Below are 20737 nucleotides of genomic sequence, written 5' to 3'. Positions count from 1 at the left end.
CACAAAGAAATACAACTTCATAGCTACTAGGATAGCAAGATTCAAAGTCAAATGATGGCAACTATTGATGATGTGGAAAAATCAAAATACTCACATACAGTTGGTGGGAATGCAAAATGGTACAGCCACTTTGGAAAACAGTCTGGCAGTTCCCCAATGGTTAGCCACAGAATTAGTATAGGAATCAGGAATTCTACTCCCAGTATATATTCAAGAGAAATAAAACCAAATGTCCACCAAAAAGGTGTACACGAATGTTTACAGCGGCATCATTCATAATAGTTAAAAGATGGAAACAACCTAAATGTCCATCAACTGATGAATGAACAAGCAAAAATGTGGTCTCCATCTATACAAAAGCACGTTGTTCAGCTGAAAAAAAGAATGCAAGTAGTAACATATGCTGCAACATGGATGAATTCTACAACAGTATGCTAGGTGAAAAGAGCCAGTCATGAAAGTCTCCATATTAGGTAATTCCATTTATTGTAAGAGTCCAGAATATATAAATTTAGAGCCAGAAAGTAGATTAGTGGTTGCTTAAGGCTGAGGGTAGGGGTGATGGGGCAGGCAGCTGATAGCTAAAGGGTGTGGAGTTTCTGAGGTGACAAAAATGTTTAGTATTGGTTGTGGCTATGGCTGTACATGTGCCTCTGCCCAAAATCATTGGTTTGTACACCGTAAGTAAGTGAATTTCATGGGTGTAAACTCTATCTCAATAAAGCTACTAAAATGAATAAAAATGTTTAAAAAGTATATTAAAAGAATGAAAGAGATTTGTACAGGCTGAAATGCAATGATCTTAAGCAAAAACTGTGGAGCATACCTCTCCAGTGTTTATGTCCTACATACGGTAGGTTATGTATGTATTATAAAATCCCACATGTGTGTATTTATGTATGCCATATGTGTACAGTGGGTTCCCGTTACAAAAAGTGTGTGTGTGTACGTGTATGATTACAGAGAGAAGGGGGATCAAGACTGTTAGTGGAGGTTACCTCTGATAGTTAAGTGGTGGGAGGGCCGGGGGGGGAGACACAGGCAGGTGTTGAAAGGAGACAGATTGTAATCCTATCTTTTTTTTTTGGGGGAGGGGGGGAGTTGAAATTTCTTTTATCATGTGCACATGTTACTGCATAATACTTTTTAAAGAGACCAGTTTAATACAAGAAATAACTTGCCGAAAGGCAGAACTGTGCAAAGTGGGATTTGCTACCTCGGGAGGCAGCTTCTCTCTCCTCAGGGATTGAAGTACGTACAGAATGGGTTTACAATGACTAGGGATCGTGAGGACTAAGTGTTAACTGGGCAAGTGGGCTGGATGACCTCTGCACAATTGTACACAGTTGTACAATTCTAAATGACTTTTGAAGTCTCTTCCAATCCTGAGATTTCAAATTAAGAAAGGTAGTAAGTCTTGAGACTGGAAAGAACCTATGAGAAGTAGGGCAGATTCAAAACTAATTTAAATTTTATCTCCTCTTGAAAAGAATATTTAGCCCTCTCAATTTTTGTCATGATTGGCATATTTATTGAATATTGTTAAATAGAAAGTGTGATTTGGAGGGAAGCACTGGTTAAAAAAAAAGGACAAGGAATGAGACATACAAAGTCCAAGGAGCTAAATTTCATCTCGTAATTTTCCTTATTTGTTTTTGTATTTCAGGTTCAAAGTCAAGGCTACTGCTTAACAGTATGATAGGACCATAAATATAATTGGGAAAAAAGTAGTAGGGAATCATTAAAAATGTTTATAACCTTATATATGTAAATTTAAAAAATGTTTACTTATTTTTGAGAGAGAGAGAGACAGAGAGTGAGTGGGGGAGGGGCAGAGAGAGGGAATCTGAAGCAGGCTCCAGGCTCTGAGCGGTGAGCACAGAGCCTGATGCGAGGCTCTTCAGAAATAGAAGAAGACATCATTTTTGGCACCAGTGGTAATCTGGTAAGAGCCTCTGCCTGCTATAACAAAACATAGAAAGCAGGCCTTTCCTCCCATCCCCCACAATGTAAATTAGTTTGAATCAATGAAATGTTTGTTCTTCACACCTAAAGAAGTTGCCAGTATTACTAAAAGTGTACATCTATGAATGCGAGAGGGCACCAGAAAGTCCCAGAATACAGTGAATGATAAAATATTTACTGGCACTTTTCAGAAGTTAGGTACAGTCAGGCAGTATGACTCAAGGGGGAAAACGTAGCTTGTGGCCACACAGTATCCTTACTACTGGCAAGCACTTTTTACTTTAACATTTGTTCTTAGCAGATAGGAGTCTTCTTTATATCCACAGACTTCAAAAGGGCATTTCTCTCTAACCTGAATTTGTCTTTTCTATTGGGCATTCATTTGTGTCTCTGGTTCCTGTAGTACTTTGATAAGGACTCAAGTGTAATTTAATTCCTTTAGCAGTGGTGTTGGTAGACTTGGGTGATGAAATGAGCAGGACCTGGGAAAGTTTCATTAATTTATCCCTTTTTCTTCTCATTCGATAGCAGAGGGCTTATCAATGTATGTTTTATAAACATAAATTCTCATTTTTGACATGTTTTTTTGTAGTATTTTTAGATTTTAAATGTTAGATGAAATACAAATGAAAAAGAATGCATTTAGTGTACCAAATTTATTTATGTATGTTCTGTCCTCAACTTGAGAAGAATATTTTCCTACGACTCTGGTACTTGGCTCAACTTCTCTTTCTATTCTGAAATAGTCTGTTCCAGGAGCTTTAGAGAGATCAATTTCACTGCAGGAGGCAGAGACACTTCTTTTCTCTTTATTACCCATGCCACATAAATCAGAATTCAGGTCTTTTCTTAAAGATCACTATTATTTGGGTCACCGCATTAAGTACCATAGTGAGTGCTGTATAAACTGTAGAGCGTCAAACATGTATAAGTTAACCTCACAAAAGATACATTTTCAGAAAAGAATAATTAAAAAAAAAACTTTTTTTTTTTAACATTTATTTATTTTTGAGACAGAGAGAGACAGAGCATGAACGGGGGAGGGGCAGAGAGAGGGAGACACAGAATCTGAAACAGGCTCCAGGCTCTGAGCTGTCAGCACAGAGCCCGACGCGGGGCTCCAACTCACCGAGATCATGACCTGAGCCGAAGTCGGCCGCTTAACCGACTGAGCCACCCAGGCGTCCCAAATAATCTTTTGATTTGAATAGAACCAAGTCAAAGAAACACGAGATCAAGAATTTTGTCACTGGATGATGCATAAATCTAGGTCAACAGCAGTTCCACACTAAACAGAGAGAAACAAGATGAAAGGGCTGGAGAACGGTACTCCCACCAATCCGGTGTGCACGCACCAGGTAATACAAGGATACGCAGCCACACGAATGTTATGAAATTCCACATGTATGTACATATGTGCAAAGCAAGCGAGTGCTGTTGTTTCAGCTGTCTGAAGGCTGTTAGTGTAGAGAAGTAATTTGAGCGGCGGATTCCGTGGAACCCTGATATTTGTTATTTGGGTAGGCTCTGGGCTCTCAAACCAGGGCCTTCACTCATCAGCATTTTTTTTTTTTTCTTTAATGTTCAGGTGCCTTTTGAAGTCTAGTGCTCCCTATACTTCTTTCTCCAGGGGACTGCTTTATTTTTTCAAGTCGTATTTCTAATTATATCTGTATATTGTGATTTCTTTCCCTATAGCTGCCTGTTTTTGTTTTACTTATTTTTATTGAGTGATCTTTTAGCTTCACGCTTCTTAAACTGGGGCACATGTCGCCCCCACAGTGGTGAACCAGGGGTTATGTGAAGCTACAAGACAAACTTGAAGCATCTATCCAGAGGGTTTATTTTTTAAAATGTGGAAAGAGGTTACAGTGCTGTGGTTTAAGAGTGTGGGCTCCACTGTCAATTTCCTAGGTTAGAATCTTGTCATTTGTCCTTTGGCAAGGTATTTACCCTGTCTGTTTCTAAGTATGTTAATCTGAAAACAGGAATAATACTAGTGTCTGCTTTATAGTTGGTTGTGGGAAATAAATGGGCATTCAGAAAAGTGCCTAGCACATAGTAAGCTTTCAGCAGGTATTTATTAGTTATTATGTATCTTACTATTAGATTATTCATTTTCCCCTCTCTGAGCAAAAATAAGCAAGGATGGAAAGATGGGAAATGCTGGCATGGAGATTTAGACAGGGAGACCAGGGATAATTTCACTGAAAAGGTGACATCTGAGTAAAGATCCAAAGGGAATTAACTGGATTCTGGGAGAAGAGAATTTCAGACAGAGAACAGCAAGTACAAAGATCCTAAGGCATCCCTTCCATTGTTTAAGGAAGGCCATTGGCAAGAAGACCAATAGGGCTGGAAGTGGTAAGCAGAAGGAAAAGAGATGAGCGATGGGCAGTGGATCACATAAGGCTTCATAGCTTTTACTCTGAATGAAATAGCCATCATATGCAGAAGAGTGATATAATCTGACTTACGTTTTTTAACAGCATCTGTCTGGCTGCTGAGCTGAAAGAAGACCGTAAGGAAGCAAGAGTGAAAGCAGGTCGGCTACTGCAATAATCCACTTGAGATGATGGTGGCTCAGACCAGAGTGATAATAATGGGGTGGTAAGAAGAGAGAATTCTTGATACACCTTGAAGGTTAGAGTTGATAGATTTTCAGATTAGATGTGAAATACGAAAAAAAGAAGGTGTCAAGGGTGTTTCTGAAGTTTCTGGCCTAATTTAAAAAAAAAAAAAATTAAATTGCCATGAACTGAGATGGGAAAAGTGATTACAGGGAGAGTAAGCTGGAGGGAATATCAGAAGGTATTTCAGACACGGAAAACTTGAGACGGCCAGTAAACATTCAAATGGAGATGTTAAATAAGTAGTTAAATAAACTGGCTTGAAATTCGGGATTAAGTCTAGGTTATGAATTAGGGAATTATCAGCACATAGTATTTATAGAGTCATAAGGCTGAATGAATCACCTAAGGAATGGTACAGACAGAAAAGGGAAGGGGCCCAAGGATTAAGCTTTGAGGCATTGATCCCACTTCTTTGAGAAGTGGAAGGATGAAGAGATGAGAGATGAGGGAAGGAGGACGAGCAAAGAATAAAAAGGAAGGTGGAAATTTTATAGTATCCTAGAAGTCAAATGAATAAAATGTTTCACTGTGAAGAGGGTGCTTCACTGGTAAATGTGGCTGTACGCACATCAAGGAAGATGAGGGCTGAAAGGAGACAGATAGGTTTTGTAACAATGCTGTCACTCATGACCTTAACAAGAGCTGACTATAGTGGAAAAAATCCTGACTAGAGTAGATTCCAAAGAGAATGAGAAAAACTGGGAGATAGCAAGTTTAAGCAACACTTTATATTCACAATCCAGTTAAATGTGATCATCATGTCTATCTCAATTGAAAATTCCCTTTACCAAATCGTCTTCATACAACAATTTATTCTCCATTTAAGAAATAGCAAACTATATGAATACAGGAAATCTGCTATTTTGATGGAAGGAGAGAAGGAGAAGGGAGGACTTTGGGAGAAGAGTAAGAATTAAGTATCAGTGGAATAAATAGTGGTATATTAAAATTCATATACCACTGAAAACAAACAAAAATGGTTCCAGTTTGGGGCACCTGGGTGGCTCAGTCAGTTAAGCACCTGACTTTGGTTCAGGTCATGATCTCATGGTTCCTGAGTTCAAGTCCTGCATCGGGCTCTGTGCTGGCAGCTCAGAGCCTGGAGCCTGCTTTGGATTCTGTGTCTCCCTCTCTCTTTCTGCCCCTCCTCTGTCCCTCTCTGTCTCTCAAAAAGTAAACAATAAAAACAAACAAACAAACAAACAAACTGGGTCCAATTTAGTCACAGATCTATGGAAAACAAACAGAAGTTTTAGCACAATTTTTAGTGCAATTGGAATCGCCCACAGACCTTTGAAAACACACATGTACACTAGGCTTCACCATTCAGAGATTCTAACTGAGCAAGTTTGGGTTAAGACCTGGGCATCTTATTTTGAAAGCTGCACAGGTGTTTATGGAATCTGAAAACAGCACAGTCCAGCTTGAGTTGAAAATCACAAGAATCTAATTGCTTGAAACATAAAATAAGCCAAAACAATCAGGCTCTTCTGAGAAACTCAGCAGTGAAATCATTATTTTTAGAATTGTTTTTAAGTTTATTTATTATTGAGAGAGAGAGAGAGAGAGAGACGGGGGGGGGGGGGGGAGGGGGGAGAGTATCCCAAACAGGCTCTGCGCTGACAGTGCAGAGCCTGATTAGTGGTTTGAATTCACAAAACATGAGATCATGACCTGAGCTGAAATCAAGAGTCGCAAGCTTAACCAACTGAGCCACCCAGGTGCCCCTATTTTTAGGAATTTTTAAAAGGACAAGCGGTACTAGGGGTAGTAGGTGGCTGCGTGGGAGTGATGATATATATAGTACTTTCCTGCCTACAGTACTTGGAACAATTCACTGGGGACACAAAGATGAGTACGACATGTTGTTACTCTAAAGGACTCGCAGCCAATCTACAAATTTACATCAATAGTCAAGAAGACACTTACCCTCCACTTTCTTATCTGAATGAATTTAACAGTTTCCTACTGAAGATTATGTAACTTAAGGGACCAAATAAAACATGTATGACAGAAATGATCTCTACTTGAACTAATACAGATACCATTTAGTATTATGTCAATATCAACTAGTCTATTTCAGAAAAGGATAATCAAGAGAGACAGACTGAAAACTAATGTTTTTATTCACAATTCCAAATAAAAAGAAAGGCTGCGTTCATGGATGATTAAGGCTGACTGAAAGAGACAAATATCTAGAATAGAAATCAAATCTCTGAGTTAAATTATTCTAGGACTTGAAGAAGTTAGCTTTTGACATAAAATAAGATGAACAACGTCATATTAGAAAAATGAAAATGCCTTAAGAGTAAGTAGAGAATTCGCCTGGTCGAAGAAGGCAGATTTACTGTATGAATTCACTCATCTCTTACTAAGATGTGTGTTTGTAGAAATTTTAAAGGGCAGGTAAGCATCACCACGGAGAAGAGAATTACCTGAAAAGCAAACATTAAGAAAGTAAACAGACCAGGAGCGCCTGGGTGGCTCAGTCAGTTAAGGATCCAACTCTTGATTTAGGTTCAGGCCATGATCTGGTGGTTTGTCAGTTCGAGTCCCGCGTCGGGCTCTACACTGACAGCGTGGAGCTTGCTCGGAATTCTCTCTCTCTCTGCCCTTCCCCCATATGCACTCTCTCTCTCTCAAGTAAGAAAATAAGCATTAAAAAAAAAAAAAAAAAGTAAACAAACAAGAGTGGATCGTTCTGAAGTTGTGATAACCCTATCGGTCAAACTTTAACTTACACAATAATAAAACTGAAATTCAAAGCTCATATGAACACTCTCAAAGGTTTTAAAAACAGTATGAGTTGGGGCAACACTTAAAAGATGCAGTAATCATGCGGACAGCCATGTCTATGGTGAAATCCAATATACACCAATAAGCCCACCATGGAAAGTGACCCCACCTTCCGCATTATTACCTTGCGTGTAGGCAGCATCATCAGATCCCATACTCAACTTCCGTGCTTCACTTATTCTATCCACATGTGCTAAAGTAGGGTCCGTGAGGTGCTGAATATTCTCTGTTTCTACATAATGATCAGGATGGTTTAGAAGGTTTGTAAGTTCAAAGGTAGGGGACACCACCCCTGGTGAAACTGCAGGGGGTTTATTAGGAGAAACTGTAATTTTGAAAGTATATTTTGTATTGGGTTGAGTGACCACCACTCGAGGAGAAGTTGCAGAGTTATTGCCTATTGCTCGGCTTTTGGGAGGGTGGTGGTGAATAAAGGCAGGACCCATGCTCACTTGCCCAGACATGTTCCTGGAGGCCGCAGATGCTCCGGAGTTTGTGGATATGAAGAGGGTGGGCTGATTCCTCATGATCTGTTCATCTCCTGGGGCGGCATTGGCCGAAATGTAGACCTTAGGTTGACTACGGGACATCATCTCATCGGTATTTGGGGGACTGGCAGCTATGTAAACAGTGGGCTGATTTCTATTTAAGGTCTGGCTGTTGACCGAAGAGGAACTGCTGGAGGTTCGAGGTCCAGAGGAACGCAATTTTGAAGAGCTGTTTCTTTGTGGGGGTTCAAGTTTGATTTCGATCTGGTTTTTTCGAGGTCCTGTCGAAATGTTCTGAATGTTGTATTGGCTATGGGCAGAAGACTGGGAGCTCCCAGATGAATGAATCGTCGGTGGCTGTGGAGTAGTAGGTGAACTGATGGGCATGTAGACGTGAGAGGTCTGGTGGCCTTGCTGGTTTGGCTGCTGGGCTGAGGTATGTGACATAGGATTAGATGCAGGATAAGGAGTCCAGGGGCCAGGCTGTGAAGGCTGATAGACTTGTTGAGGGTTCATAGGATTAAACTGAGATACCCAGCCAGAATGCTGTTGTGTCTGTCGAGCTGTACCACCAGGAGTCGTAATATAAGGCCTAATATAGATAGAATTTCCCTGTGGACTGTTCAGTACAGGGGGAGGTACACCATGTATGTGCAAAGATGTAGGAGTGTTACGACCAGTCTGGATGTTTGGGGCTAACGTCACCATAATGGGATTAAATCTGGGAGTCTGCTGAGAAAGGCTAGATGTTCCTTTGCTGCCTAAGTGAAATCCAAGATGCGGTGCTGAATTTGAAGCACCCGATGCACTAGACATTCCAAAAACGTTAAAGCCTTGAGGAGCTTGAGCTGGTGCTGTCTGTGGCTCCTGCTGAAATAGCTCGTTATTGGCCGGACCACCTGGAAGTTGTCCATCACTAATGCTGTGCGTCAGAGTCCTGCTTCCGTTCACTCGATGTCCTTCTCTCCCATGGTGGTAAACATTCTGCGACTGCAAGTCCAAGTTGAGAGAAGTCATGTGATTGCGTAGGCCAGAAACTCCAGAGTCATCCGAGAAGTTCAAGTCTCCTTCACCATAAAGATACCTTGTACTCTCCTGAGAGAGAACTGCACAGCAGGCATCCAGGTTGTTATTATTCTATAAAACAAAAACAAAAACAGCTTGATGTTAACAACCAGAAGCTCATGCTCACAGGCTCATCACTACTAAAATATTACGCGATTAACTAGCGACTAGTTAATACTATTCTAACAGATCTGTTGGAATCTTTAATTTGAGAAGAACTATTTTTGGTGCAAATGACGGAATTATAAAAATCCTCACTGCTAACATAATGGAAAAGCTCTCTAGCAATAGCTGACAGCAAACCAGGTCACGGTTCTGTTTTAGGAGCTGTTTTGTAAGTAAAATGGATTCATGCAAATACAGTAAAAGTATAACCTAATTAAAAACACGATTTGAATATTGAACAAAACATAACCACTTGAGTATTATATATTAATTAGATGTCCTGCATTCAAATGCTGTATCAATTGTTTTAAACTAATGACCTTTTAAAAAAATCACGTATGGAGTGTTTAAATATAAAAAGCCCGAAAATTCACAACAAAGTCATCTCAATTCCTTACATGCTTCCTCTTAAACCCACACATATATAAAACCCACACATATATAGGAAATGGAAGTTCCAGGGAGGCCCTAGAGTAATGGAATTCGTATCTCTGCCTTTAGACAGTACCATACAAATCTACTCCACAGAAATGAAAACAAAAACAGAAAAGCAACCAGATTATTTCCAAAGAATCCTCAAGAGACTGACCAATCATTACTCATAAATCATCCATAAAAATATTTACTGAACACCCAAAATATGCACAGTAGTCTGAGCCTGTGGAAAAACTCAATGACCTATAAAACCAAACTTTCCCTAGAAGAGTTCTGGAACTCGATTAGGGAGACAAACCATGGATTTATGAAAAGGTAACATTATTAAAACAGGAGTATGTGCCACGTGGTTTTGAAGTTCGACAGAGTCAGTACTGTAGGCTACTGTACAAAGAACTGTTATTAAGGGCCATGTAGTCTGATGGGTTTCATATACAGTAGGATATGTGTTTATACACGACTTGGATAGGAACAAAGAATTCCAGGTGAAGGGAATGGCAGGAGTAAAGACAGATGTAAGTGTGATCAACAAAAGCATATTTTCAACAAGGTAATTTCAACAGACTTAGTTGGAGCTAAAGGTTTTATTGGAGATTAAGATTTTAAGAAAAAAAAAGAGATTGCGATTAAATTAGGCATACCTCGTTTTACTGTGCTTCTGTGCTTTGCGGATACTGTTGTTCTTTTACAAATTCAAAGTCTGTGGCAAGCCTGCATTGAGCAAACGTATTGGCACTGTTTTTCCAACAGCATTTGCTCACTTAATGTCTCTGTGGCACATTTTGGTAACTGTTGCGATATTTCACACCTTCCCATACCATTATGTTTGTTATGGCAATCCATGATCCAGTGATCTTTGATGTTACTATTATAATAGATTTGGGTGCCACGAATTCTATAGATGTGCCACGACCCACATCCATAGAAGATGATGAACTTAACCGATAAATTTGTATGTTCCGACTACTCTCTCTCCCTATCCTTGGGCTTCCCTATTCCCTGTGACACAACAATACTGAAATTATGCTAATTAATAATCCTACGATGGCTTCTAAGTGTTCAAGTGAAAGGAAGAGCCACCCACATCTCTCACTTTAACTCAAAAGCTAGAACTGATTAAGCTTAGTGAGGAAGGCATGTTGAAAGCCGAGACAGGCCTCTTGTGCCAGAGAGCTAGGTTGTAAGTGCAAAGGAAAAGTTCTTGAAGGAAATTAAAAGTGCTAGCGCAGCGAACATACTAATGATAAGAAAACGAAATAGCCCTACTGCTGATATGAGAAGGTTATAGTGGTCTGGATAGAAGATGGAACCAGCTTCACCATTCCTTTGAGCCAAAGCTGAATCCAGAGCAAGGCCCTAACCTCTCTTCAATTCTGTGAAGGCTGAGAGAGGTGAGGAAGATGAAGAAAAATCTAAAGCTAGAAGGGGTTGGTTTATGAGGTTTAAGAAAAAAGTCATCTCCATAACATCAAGTGCAAGGTGCAGCAAGTTATACAGAAGATCTAGCTAAGACAATTAACAAAGGTGGCTACATTAAACAAATTTTCAGTGTAGATGAAGCAGCCTTCTATTAGAAGGAGATGCCATCTAGGCCTTTCATAGCTATAGAGGAGAAGCCAATGCCCAGATTCAAAGCTTCAAAAACCAGGCTGACTGTCTTGTTAGGAGGCTAACGCCTCCTAGTGACTTGAAGTTGAAGCCAATGCTCATATACTATTCCCCAAATCCTAGGGCCCTTAACAATTATGCTAAATCTGTTCTGTTTTTGCTCTAAAAAGGGAACAAAGCCTTGATGACAGCACATCTGGTTACAAAATGGTTTACTGAATATTTGGAGCCCATTGTTGAGACCTACAGCTCAGAAAAAGATTCCTTTCGAAATATTACTGCTGACAATGCACCTGGTCACCCAAGAACTCTGATGGAGATGTACAATGAGATTTATGTTGTTTTCACGCCTGCTAACATAATACCCACTCTACAGCCCATGGCTTACGGAATCGTTTTGACCTTCAAGTCTCATTATTTAAGAAATATGTTTTGTAAGGCTATAGCTGCCACAGACAGTGATTCCTCTGATAGATCCGGGCAAAGTAAACTGAAAACTTTCTGGACATGATTCACCATTCTAGATGCCATTAGACACATTTGTAATGCATGGGGAGAGGTCAAAATACCAACATTAAGAGAAGTGAGAGAGAAGTGGATTCCAGCCCTCACAGACAACTTTGAGGTGGTTCAAGACTTCAGTGGACCAAGTCACTGCAGATGTAGTGGGGACAGCAAAAGAACTACAGTAAGAAGCGAGCCCGAAGAAGTGACTGAAATGGGTCATCTCACGCTAAAACTCACAGATGAGGAAAAAAAGTGGTCTTTTTGAGATGGCATTTACTGCTGGTGAAGATGCTGTGAAGATTGCTCAAATGACAACAAATGCTGCAGAATATTATATAAACTTAGTTGAGAAACCAGTGGCAGGATGTGACGGACTCCAATTTTGAAAGAAGTTCTACTGTGGGTAAAATGCTCTCAAACAGCCTTGCGTGCGACAAAGAAATCGTTTGTGAAAGAGTCAGCTGATGTAGCAAACTTCATTGTTTTAAGAAACTGCCACAACCTTTAGCAACCACCTCCCCGATCAGTCAGCAGCCATCCACATCAAGGCAAGCTCTTCCACCAGCGCAGAGACTGACTCACAGAAAGCTCAGATGATGGCTCGCAGTTTTGGCAACAAAGTGTTTTTTAATTAAGGTATGCTCATTCTCTTTTTAGACATCACGCTACTGCATTAATAGGCTACAGTAGAAACATACTTTTTATATGGCACTGGGAACCCCCAAAATTCGCTTGACTGGCTCGGTTATGATATTTGCTTTATTGTGGTGGTCTGGAACTACACCCTTAATATTTCCAAGGTATGCCTATAATTGAGGGTTTTGCAAAATGAGTCACACTGAAGTTAGGACCAGATACAGGCCGTGGGGAGAGCCACCGAACGTGAATGAACAGAGAAGTGCAGACACAGGGTATTTTGGGAGGGTGGTCTGTTGATACTTCATATGAAAAGGAAAGGGGCAACTTCTTGATAAGACCACCACTGGAAGACATGAAATAAGGACTGTTTGACAGTAGACACAAATTATGAAGGATTACAAATAAACAGTCAACGCAGTTTGTCTATAAGAGAGAAAGAGACTTCAGAGAGGTTGGAAGATCAGGAACCTGACAGAAAGAGGTCAGTTTTAGACACAAAAAAGATAAGGAACCAAGTTAAAATGTTTACAGGTGGTTTGATAGGAGATAATACCTTATTAGAGAAAACTGAACTACTAAAGGCATCTTGAAGTCTTGTTAAGAAATGACAGTCCACAGTTTGAACAGATAATGCAAAACATAGTGGGCAAGGCTTGACTTATTTCCGCCCTGAAAGCTCAAATCTCTTATGCTGTAAAAATTCTTTTATCCTACTCATAACTCTGAATTGATATATATTAGTTTTTCAAATAAAATTTAAAAAGCCACCACAATCTTTATCAACCAATTACTCACTATAGTTAGACCTTACCTTTTGCCAAACCTAAATGGTGCTTTTTGCTTCAAGTTACCTTTATTGCTGTTCCTAGCAAATTCTCCCTACTAAACCAAAGCTCACAGAGACCCCATCTTCTCGTCTCTTCTCTGCCAACATCCCCAAATAAAAATGTGTCTACCAAATCCAATCCCACACTTCCTTTTTTAAAATAGATACTCCTATTTACAAAGTCTTTTTCCTTAATTCTCTTGAGCTCTCAAAAATCCCTTCAATCCTTCATAAAATCTGATTGTTTAATATGTTCTAATCCCAGCTATGTCATAACTCACATGCACTTAGGTTATTTACCCTCTACAGACATCACTTTCTTATCAGAAAAACACTGACAAGTAGTATACTTACAGGGATTTTATAAGGCCATAACAAGATAAAAGGAAATGTACCTTTTATCAAATGTATTAAAAATTAAAACATTAAAAACTAAAGAGTAAATACGATAAACTCATCTATATCATCATCCATCTGTAACAGTATCAAAATCTTTTTTCACCCAATGTATATGCCTCAGCTACTCCCCTCACAACGCTAGATCAAGTCTCAGACATTATTTCGCTTTCATCTGTAAATACTTCAATATGTATCTTTTAAAAATAGGGACTTGGCCGCCTGGGTGGCTCACTTGTTTGAGTGTCTCTTGATTTAGACTCATGTCATGATTGCAGGGTCCTGGGATGCAGCCCTAATGCTTGGGATTCTCGCGCTCTCTTTCCCTCTGCCCCTCCCCCACATGTGCAGGCACACACACTCTCAAAATAAAATAAAATAAGATGAGATAAGATAAGATAAGATAAAATAAAATAAAATAAAATAAAATAAAGTAAAATAAAATAAAAATAGGGACTTAACCATAATCACAAGGTCCCTATCACACCTTAAAATAATCAATACTTGATATCACTTAATATCTAAATCGTGTTGAAATCCCGCGTCATAAATGTCTTTTTAGTTAGCCTGAAGGAAGATCTAAGGAAGGTCCACATATTTAATTTGGCTGATATGCCTCTTAAATTTCTAATAATAATTAATCCTCCTGTCTTTAAAAAATTCTCTAGCCATTTGTTGAAAAACAGTCATTTGTCCAGTAGAATTTGCCATCTAGACTGGATGGGTGCACTCTCTGGTGTCAATATCCCCTGTATTTCATCGTGAATTAGTAGTTGTAACTCTAAGTATAAGCAGGTTCATATATAAATTTTTGGCAAAACTCTTTATAGCGTCTGTTACTGCATCACAAAGGGGGCATAATATTGTCCACTTGTCCTTTTATGACTTTCAAGCTGATTGGTAGATTCTGATATTATCAGCCTGATACAGCTAATGATTTCTAGCAGTTACTGATGATCGCTATTTAGAATCTTTATTTCATTAGGGGTTGCAAAATGCCGATATTTGGGATATCTCAACTGTAAGATTCCTTTTTTTTTTTAAAATTTTTTTTTTTTCAACGTTTATTTATTTTTGGGACAGAGAGAGACAGAGCATGAACGGGGGAGGGGCAGAGAGAGAGGGAGACACAGAATCGGAAACAGGCTCCAGGCTCCGAGCCATCAGCCCAGAACCTGACGCGGGGCTCGAACTCACGGACCGCGAGATCGTGACCTGGCTGAAGTCGGACGCTTAACCGACTGCGCCACCCAGGCGCCCCTGTAAGATTCCTTTTTTAAAATTTTTTAAAAAAGATTTAGTTTTGAGAGAGAGAGAGAGAGAGAGAGCACGAGCAGGAGAGAGGCAGAGAGAGGTGGAGACAGAACGTGAAGCAGGCTCCAGGCTCTGAGCTGTCAGTACAGAGTCCGACGCGGGGCTTGAACTCAAGAGATCATGACCTGAGCCAAAGTCAGATGCTTAACTGACTGAGCCACCCAGGTGCCCCTAAGATTCCTTCTTCGTGTATTAGCTGCAATGCTTCCTCAAAGAACTTGCTGTCTTCAACTATTTGGTACTCTTTGCACAGAAGAAACAGAGTAAATAATTTCTTTCTCTCTACTGGTTTTTAGAATAATGAATTGGTGTTCTAGCAACCCCTAAAAGTTACTAAGATTTATTTTCAGTATCATCACAAACTCCAGCATCTTTAATGTTTTGATGTTTACCGATTGTGGTCATTCTTATTTGATCTTTAGGCTGGTGGAAAGGACTTCAAGTTGGTCCATGTGTATACATGACATGAACCCAGTAGCCTTTCATAGCTTGTTTTGTCATATGACAAGATGTCCAAGATCATCTTGTACACTTCCTACCCTAGAGGAATCACCTATTTCTCAAAGACGCCCTAGTTACTTTTAGTGGGACTCCATTTAAGTGTAACAAGAGGTGTGGGGTAAGATTCTAAAAGGTTGAAAATCATTGCTTTTTTGTATATATGCAAATCTGCATTCTCTTCAAAGCTACAAAAAGGTCTGACTCATTATTTCCAGTTCCTCTTTCATTTTTCTTCAAGCTTCTTACATAGACACAGAGATTACAGATAGTGTCAAAATATCCTCTGTGATCATCCTTCTCTAACTGATTCATTCACTCCTTCAACCAATTTACTGAACTACCCTTAGGCAAACAGAAAGAAATACAATTACTGCTAAGGATCTCCTGGTCTGGTAGAGGAAATTAATGTGTTCACAAACAGAATAAAGAATGATAGGTGTAGGATAAGGACTATGGGCAGAGGTCACCTGAGAAGACTTCACCTAAGGGTATGTATGGTACTTAACATTAAGTCTTACAAATACTAAATAAACACTACTTAATGCATTACTGTTAGAATAGCAAATTTTAAACTTATAGATTCAATTGTCATTTTAAGACAACTGAAAAACTCAGATAAAAAAAGGAAGTCAGAGTGTTAACGATGCAGTATTTTTACACCATTCTCATATTTAATTAACAAATATAAATTTTAAAGATATGAATTATACCTGCTGATAATATTGTCATCTTAGAGAATCCACAGCACAAGGAAATGATACAGGCAGTTCCAAACAGAGGAATCTGAGCAGTCAATAAAGTCAAGAAAAGAACAGTAGATATTTCTGTCCTTAAGAAGCAAGATGTTTGGGGTGCCTGGGTGGTTCAGTCAGTTGAGTGTCTGACTTCGGCTCAGGTCATGATCTCGTGGTTCGTGGGTTCGAGCCCCGCATCGGTCTCTGTGCTGACAGCACAGAGCCTGGAGCCTGCCTCGGATTCTGTGTCTCCCTCTCTCTGTCCCTTCCCCACTTGTGCTCTGTCTCTCTCTCAAAAATAAGTATAAAAAAAAAAAAAAAAAAAAAAAGAAGAAGCAAGATGTTTAAGAGCATGTAAAAACAACAGTGGCAGCATGGCATGATCCTTTGACGACTAATTTCTTATATTTTCTTTACCGTGTTTTTTTTCCATCGAGGAAAGTTCTGAACCAGTGTATTTATTACAGGGAGGTTCCCTCCAGAGGAAGGACAGAAGCCTACCCAATTGGGAAAGGGACAGCAGCTCCCAAAAGAAGAGGCTGTTACCAAATAAGAGATGTTTAGAAGTACATTTAGAGGTGGCTAAATTTACTTTTACAGTTTAAAAATATCTCCCCAAATTTGGGAAGATGTGCACCCTAGCTGTGCTTTCAGAGGAGCTCTCCCCATCCCTTTCTTTTAACATTTCTTGTTCTAGCACATACAAATTACATTATTTGGATGCCCGGAATGATCATCAACTCAATTTAGAAGAACGTGATCTGTCACATGGGTAATTTGCAAGCAAAACCGATTTCATTTCAGTTATCATTAGGTGTTAGGAAGCTTGCCTTCGGGCACTTCGCTTTGTGAAACCAGATTAACACGGTAAAAGTGTTACTACTGGGCGCCCAAAAGGAATTCAAAATCATTTATTTTCTATTTTTTGGTAAAGTTGAATACATGCTTACTGACTACATTTTTAAAAAACTGGCAGTTCTTTCATACCAAGTCTTATAACATTTTATTGAAGAAATTGTATTATTTTTCTATTTTTCAATGACTTACTGAACTCTCTCAGCATAGGCTTATTTTATTATCTCTCAGTATAGCGTTATTTTATTACAAAAGTCTATTTGAAAAGTTAGAAAGAGGTACCTGGATTCTAGGGGGAAACACTCCCCACTATCTCTGCTCCTCCCCATATTTTCTTTAACTTCTGACTCCACTCTTAGTGGATTACTGATTCATTCACCAAATATGTATTATAGGTCTTCTACTATTATTATTGTTATTAGTAATGGCTGCCAACATTTATGAAGCACTTCCTGTGATTCAGGTATCCTACCGGTGGTTTTACTTTCTTTATCATATCTAAATTCACTGTTAAGTTTTTTATTCCCATTGTATAGTTAGGAAAATGAGGGCCAGAGAGGTTAATTAAATTACTGTTAGTAACGGTCAAAACTTGAACTCAAAGCTGTTTATCACCCCAAACATATGTTATTTTTTGATTATTTATTTAAAAATTTTATTATTTATTTATTTATTTATTTCCCCCCAATTTTACTAAGGTATGATTGATAAATGAAAACTGTATATATTAAGGTTGTACAATGTGATTTTTTAAAAGGTGTACAATGTTATGATTTAATATAGTTATACATGGTGAAATGATTACCACAATCAAGTTAATCAACACATTCACCACTTCACATTGTCTCTGTCTCTGTGCATTTATTTAGTGGTGGTGAGAACACTTAAGATCCACTCTTTTTGCAGATTTCAAGTATACAATACAGTATTATTAACTCAAAACATATGCTCTTAAACACTATATTATAGAAAGAGCGAGGCATGTTCAGAGAATTCCAATCAGCTGAGGACGTCTGCAGCATAGGGTGTGAGGAGGAAGGACTGGGCAAGAGACCAGGCTGCAGAAGAAGGCAGGATTCCAGATCACAGGCCTGGTATGCCCTCTTCGCAATATATGAACTTTATTCTGAAGGGTATGAAAAAACAATCATGAGGTTTTTAAGCAGGTAAAAACATGATAAAATCTGCACTTAGAAAGACACGCTGGCCGAAGTAATAAGGAGGACTGGAGAGACCAAAACTGGATTAGGCTACAGGCAGGTAGAGCAATTAAATGTACAGATAAAAGGTGACAGGAGTATGAACAAAATGTAGTCACTTGTATCAAGTAGATATCGAGCCTTTAAAAATTTCATACAATTTCAAACTTTTAAATTAATTTATCAAGAGAAAGTATGTCTGAGCCCAAATTACTTTTTTATATCTCTATTTTTAACAAGCTTGGAAAAGCAGTTTTTGATGGAGAGATTTCCAGTTTAATCAAATGAGAAGGCACAACTGTCACCAAATATTTACAATTATGGATTTCTAAGATTGTACACGCAAGAAAAACGCAAACATTTATTAGATGGTTAGTGACAACTGGAAAACCTACAGATTAAATTAAAACATGTAAAAACAAACTTTTGTCTTTAAAATTGGAACCTGAGGCACTGTTGAAGTCAAATTCCTTCATTTCACAGACAAGCAAACTAAAGTATAAAGAAGGCATATTACTTGCCAAACGCGCTTGGGGTGCTCATTTAGGATCAGAACCCAAGTTTCCTGACTCCTTATTTAATGATTTCCTGACTCTCATATGAAGATCTGGAATTTTTAAAAAGTGCAGGGGAAAAGTGAAGCGAGCTCAGAGTAAGTATGGACCACGTATCAGGGCTTTATACTGGGCTCTCATTTAGTCCTCACGTCTACTTCACAAGGTAGGTACTACCTGTATTCCAAAGAGCCTAAACACCTCGTTAAAGGCCACACGGCTATCAGACACCAAAGTTCATTTCTTTTCATCAGAGCACACGAGTGCCAACAGGAAGATAAAAGAGTTTTCTTCTAATTAAAAAAAAAACCCAACAACCCAGGTTTGTATGAATGAATGCAGAAATCGTGGCACACTGACCTGTAACATGCACCTGGATACAACAACTTCAGGCACTTCAGGGAATTTTTGTCGCAGGTCATGTAAAACCTGAAAATCAATTTGGTGGCTTCCTTGGGCCATTCGTATATTGCCTGATCAGGACTATTTGTACAGTAGGCAATTCTAGGCCTTAGTGGAAATAGTACTCATCTCTTCTGTCCAAGCATTTTCTGTGAAAGAAAGAAAAAAATTTTAATGAGAACTGATTAGAGAATGAATATTGTTGTGGATTTAAAATTTCAATACACAGGGCACGTGCTTTAGTACCTAACATTGAATATAAGTTATCAAAATATTATTTAGTCCTACAATGTTTTCCATGTAGTTATACTGTCTTTTCAATTTATAACTCCTGATGTCAAACTTTTAGACTGTTTAATCCCTATTTGTATGCCTTATAATGGCTGTGCCAAAAGGCCTTTAAGAAATTATTGTCAAGGATGTCTTCCCTCATTCTTCTAAACGGGGAAAATGAGTAACATTACTGACATTTTTCTTAATAATTAGAAGAGAATCTGAGGTGAGTTATCTTATTTACTCAAAATTTTTAAAGTTTGGAACCTGATAAAGTTTGGTTCTAAAAATGACTTTGCATGCTTTGTCTAATAATGAGCTATATAACCCAATACATTTTCTTAATTTCCAGATATACTTAATCCTCAAATGTGTAATGAATTCATTCTCAGGGGATCAGTGGCATTTTATTCCCTCTGTTTTAATAAAATCAGTATTTTAAAATATACTGTTACTTGAGGCTCAACCCCAAAGGTCTGGATTTAATTGGTTGGGGAGTAGCCCGGGCATATGGATTTCTAACACTTCCCCAAGTAATTCTAAGGTGTGGCCAAAGTTGAGAACTACCTACCTTCTTTTCATTCCTAACGGAAACCACGTTTAATTTTGAAAGCCCTTTTGGCATATAAATAGTATGTAAGTATATTAAACCTAAATAACATGAAAATATTTAAATATAATGCTATTTGTGTGATCATGTCATTTTATGATAAATTTAACAATAAGACAATCTCTTTGAAACAGGTTTCTTATCTGTAGTATTTCTCATTTAACCTTGCTAACTAACATAAGCTTAAAAAATACAAATCTATAAACTCCATCAATATAGAAATTAGGTCTCTTTTGTTCCCTTCATGTAGCTAGCACTGTGTAAGCACTGTTCAGCATAACAGTAGATATTAAAATATTTTTTATTAAATTTAGTTATGGTAGAACTTCTGAGTCTTCCACAGAATATATAGACATCACGCATAGTAACGCCTTTTAGCTTTTTATTATCATTTAATTAAATTCCTTAATTGTTTCGTCTATGTGATTTCAGCTTAGTTATGTCACACAGGTAAAAATTACAATGGGTTATAGGAGAAAAGAGGAGTACTGAAAATTAGTAAATGGTATTTTAAAATAGCTTAAGGGGTGATAAATGAGCTACAACACTGCTCAACTTGAGCTAGCCTCCCTTGATTTCACTCCAGCCATCAGCTCATTTCTCTGCCCCTTCCCTCTTCTGGGCTAAAACTCCTGGAAAGGAAGGGTTGTTTGTACTTAAGTGTCTTCCCTTTCTCCCTCCTAATCTCTTTTAGCCTACACAATCAGGCTTTCGCAGTTTTTCTCCACTGAAACTATACTTCTCAAAGCTGCCGCAGGCCTTCAGGCTGTCA

The 20737-nt window shown here is 38.6% G+C and overlaps 1 protein-coding gene across 7 annotated transcripts in view; it reads right to left on the bottom strand.

Annotated features, from left to right (window-relative positions):
• The window catches only part of TAB2 (TGF-beta activated kinase 1 (MAP3K7) binding protein 2), a 92188-nt gene that overhangs the window by 28920 nt on the left and 42531 nt on the right, over window positions 1–20737 (bottom strand). For 5 of the 7 annotated variants that reach the window (XR_006717632.1, XM_045499980.1, XM_045499982.1 and 2 more), the window contains 2 exons: window positions 19041–19231; window positions 7519–9019 (listed from right to left, as the gene is read on the bottom strand). Coding sequence is in view for 6 of the 7 variants with exons in the window: in XM_045499980.1 (XP_045355936.1) it covers window positions 7519–9019; window positions 19041–19142 (1603 nt within the window). In the remaining variant the exon portion in view is untranslated. Of the gene's footprint in view, window positions 1–7518; window positions 9020–19040; window positions 19273–20489; window positions 20617–20737 lie in introns of those variants that run through there. The other 2 variants (XM_045499984.1, XM_045499983.1) reach the window with 2 other exon arrangements.

The sequence above is a fragment of the Leopardus geoffroyi genome, chromosome B2 (assembly GCF_018350155.1).
Source record: "Leopardus geoffroyi isolate Oge1 chromosome B2, O.geoffroyi_Oge1_pat1.0, whole genome shotgun sequence".
Classification (NCBI taxonomy): Eukaryota; Metazoa; Chordata; class Mammalia; order Carnivora; family Felidae; genus Leopardus; species Leopardus geoffroyi.
This window is presented reverse-complemented; position numbering and strand designations above follow the sequence as displayed.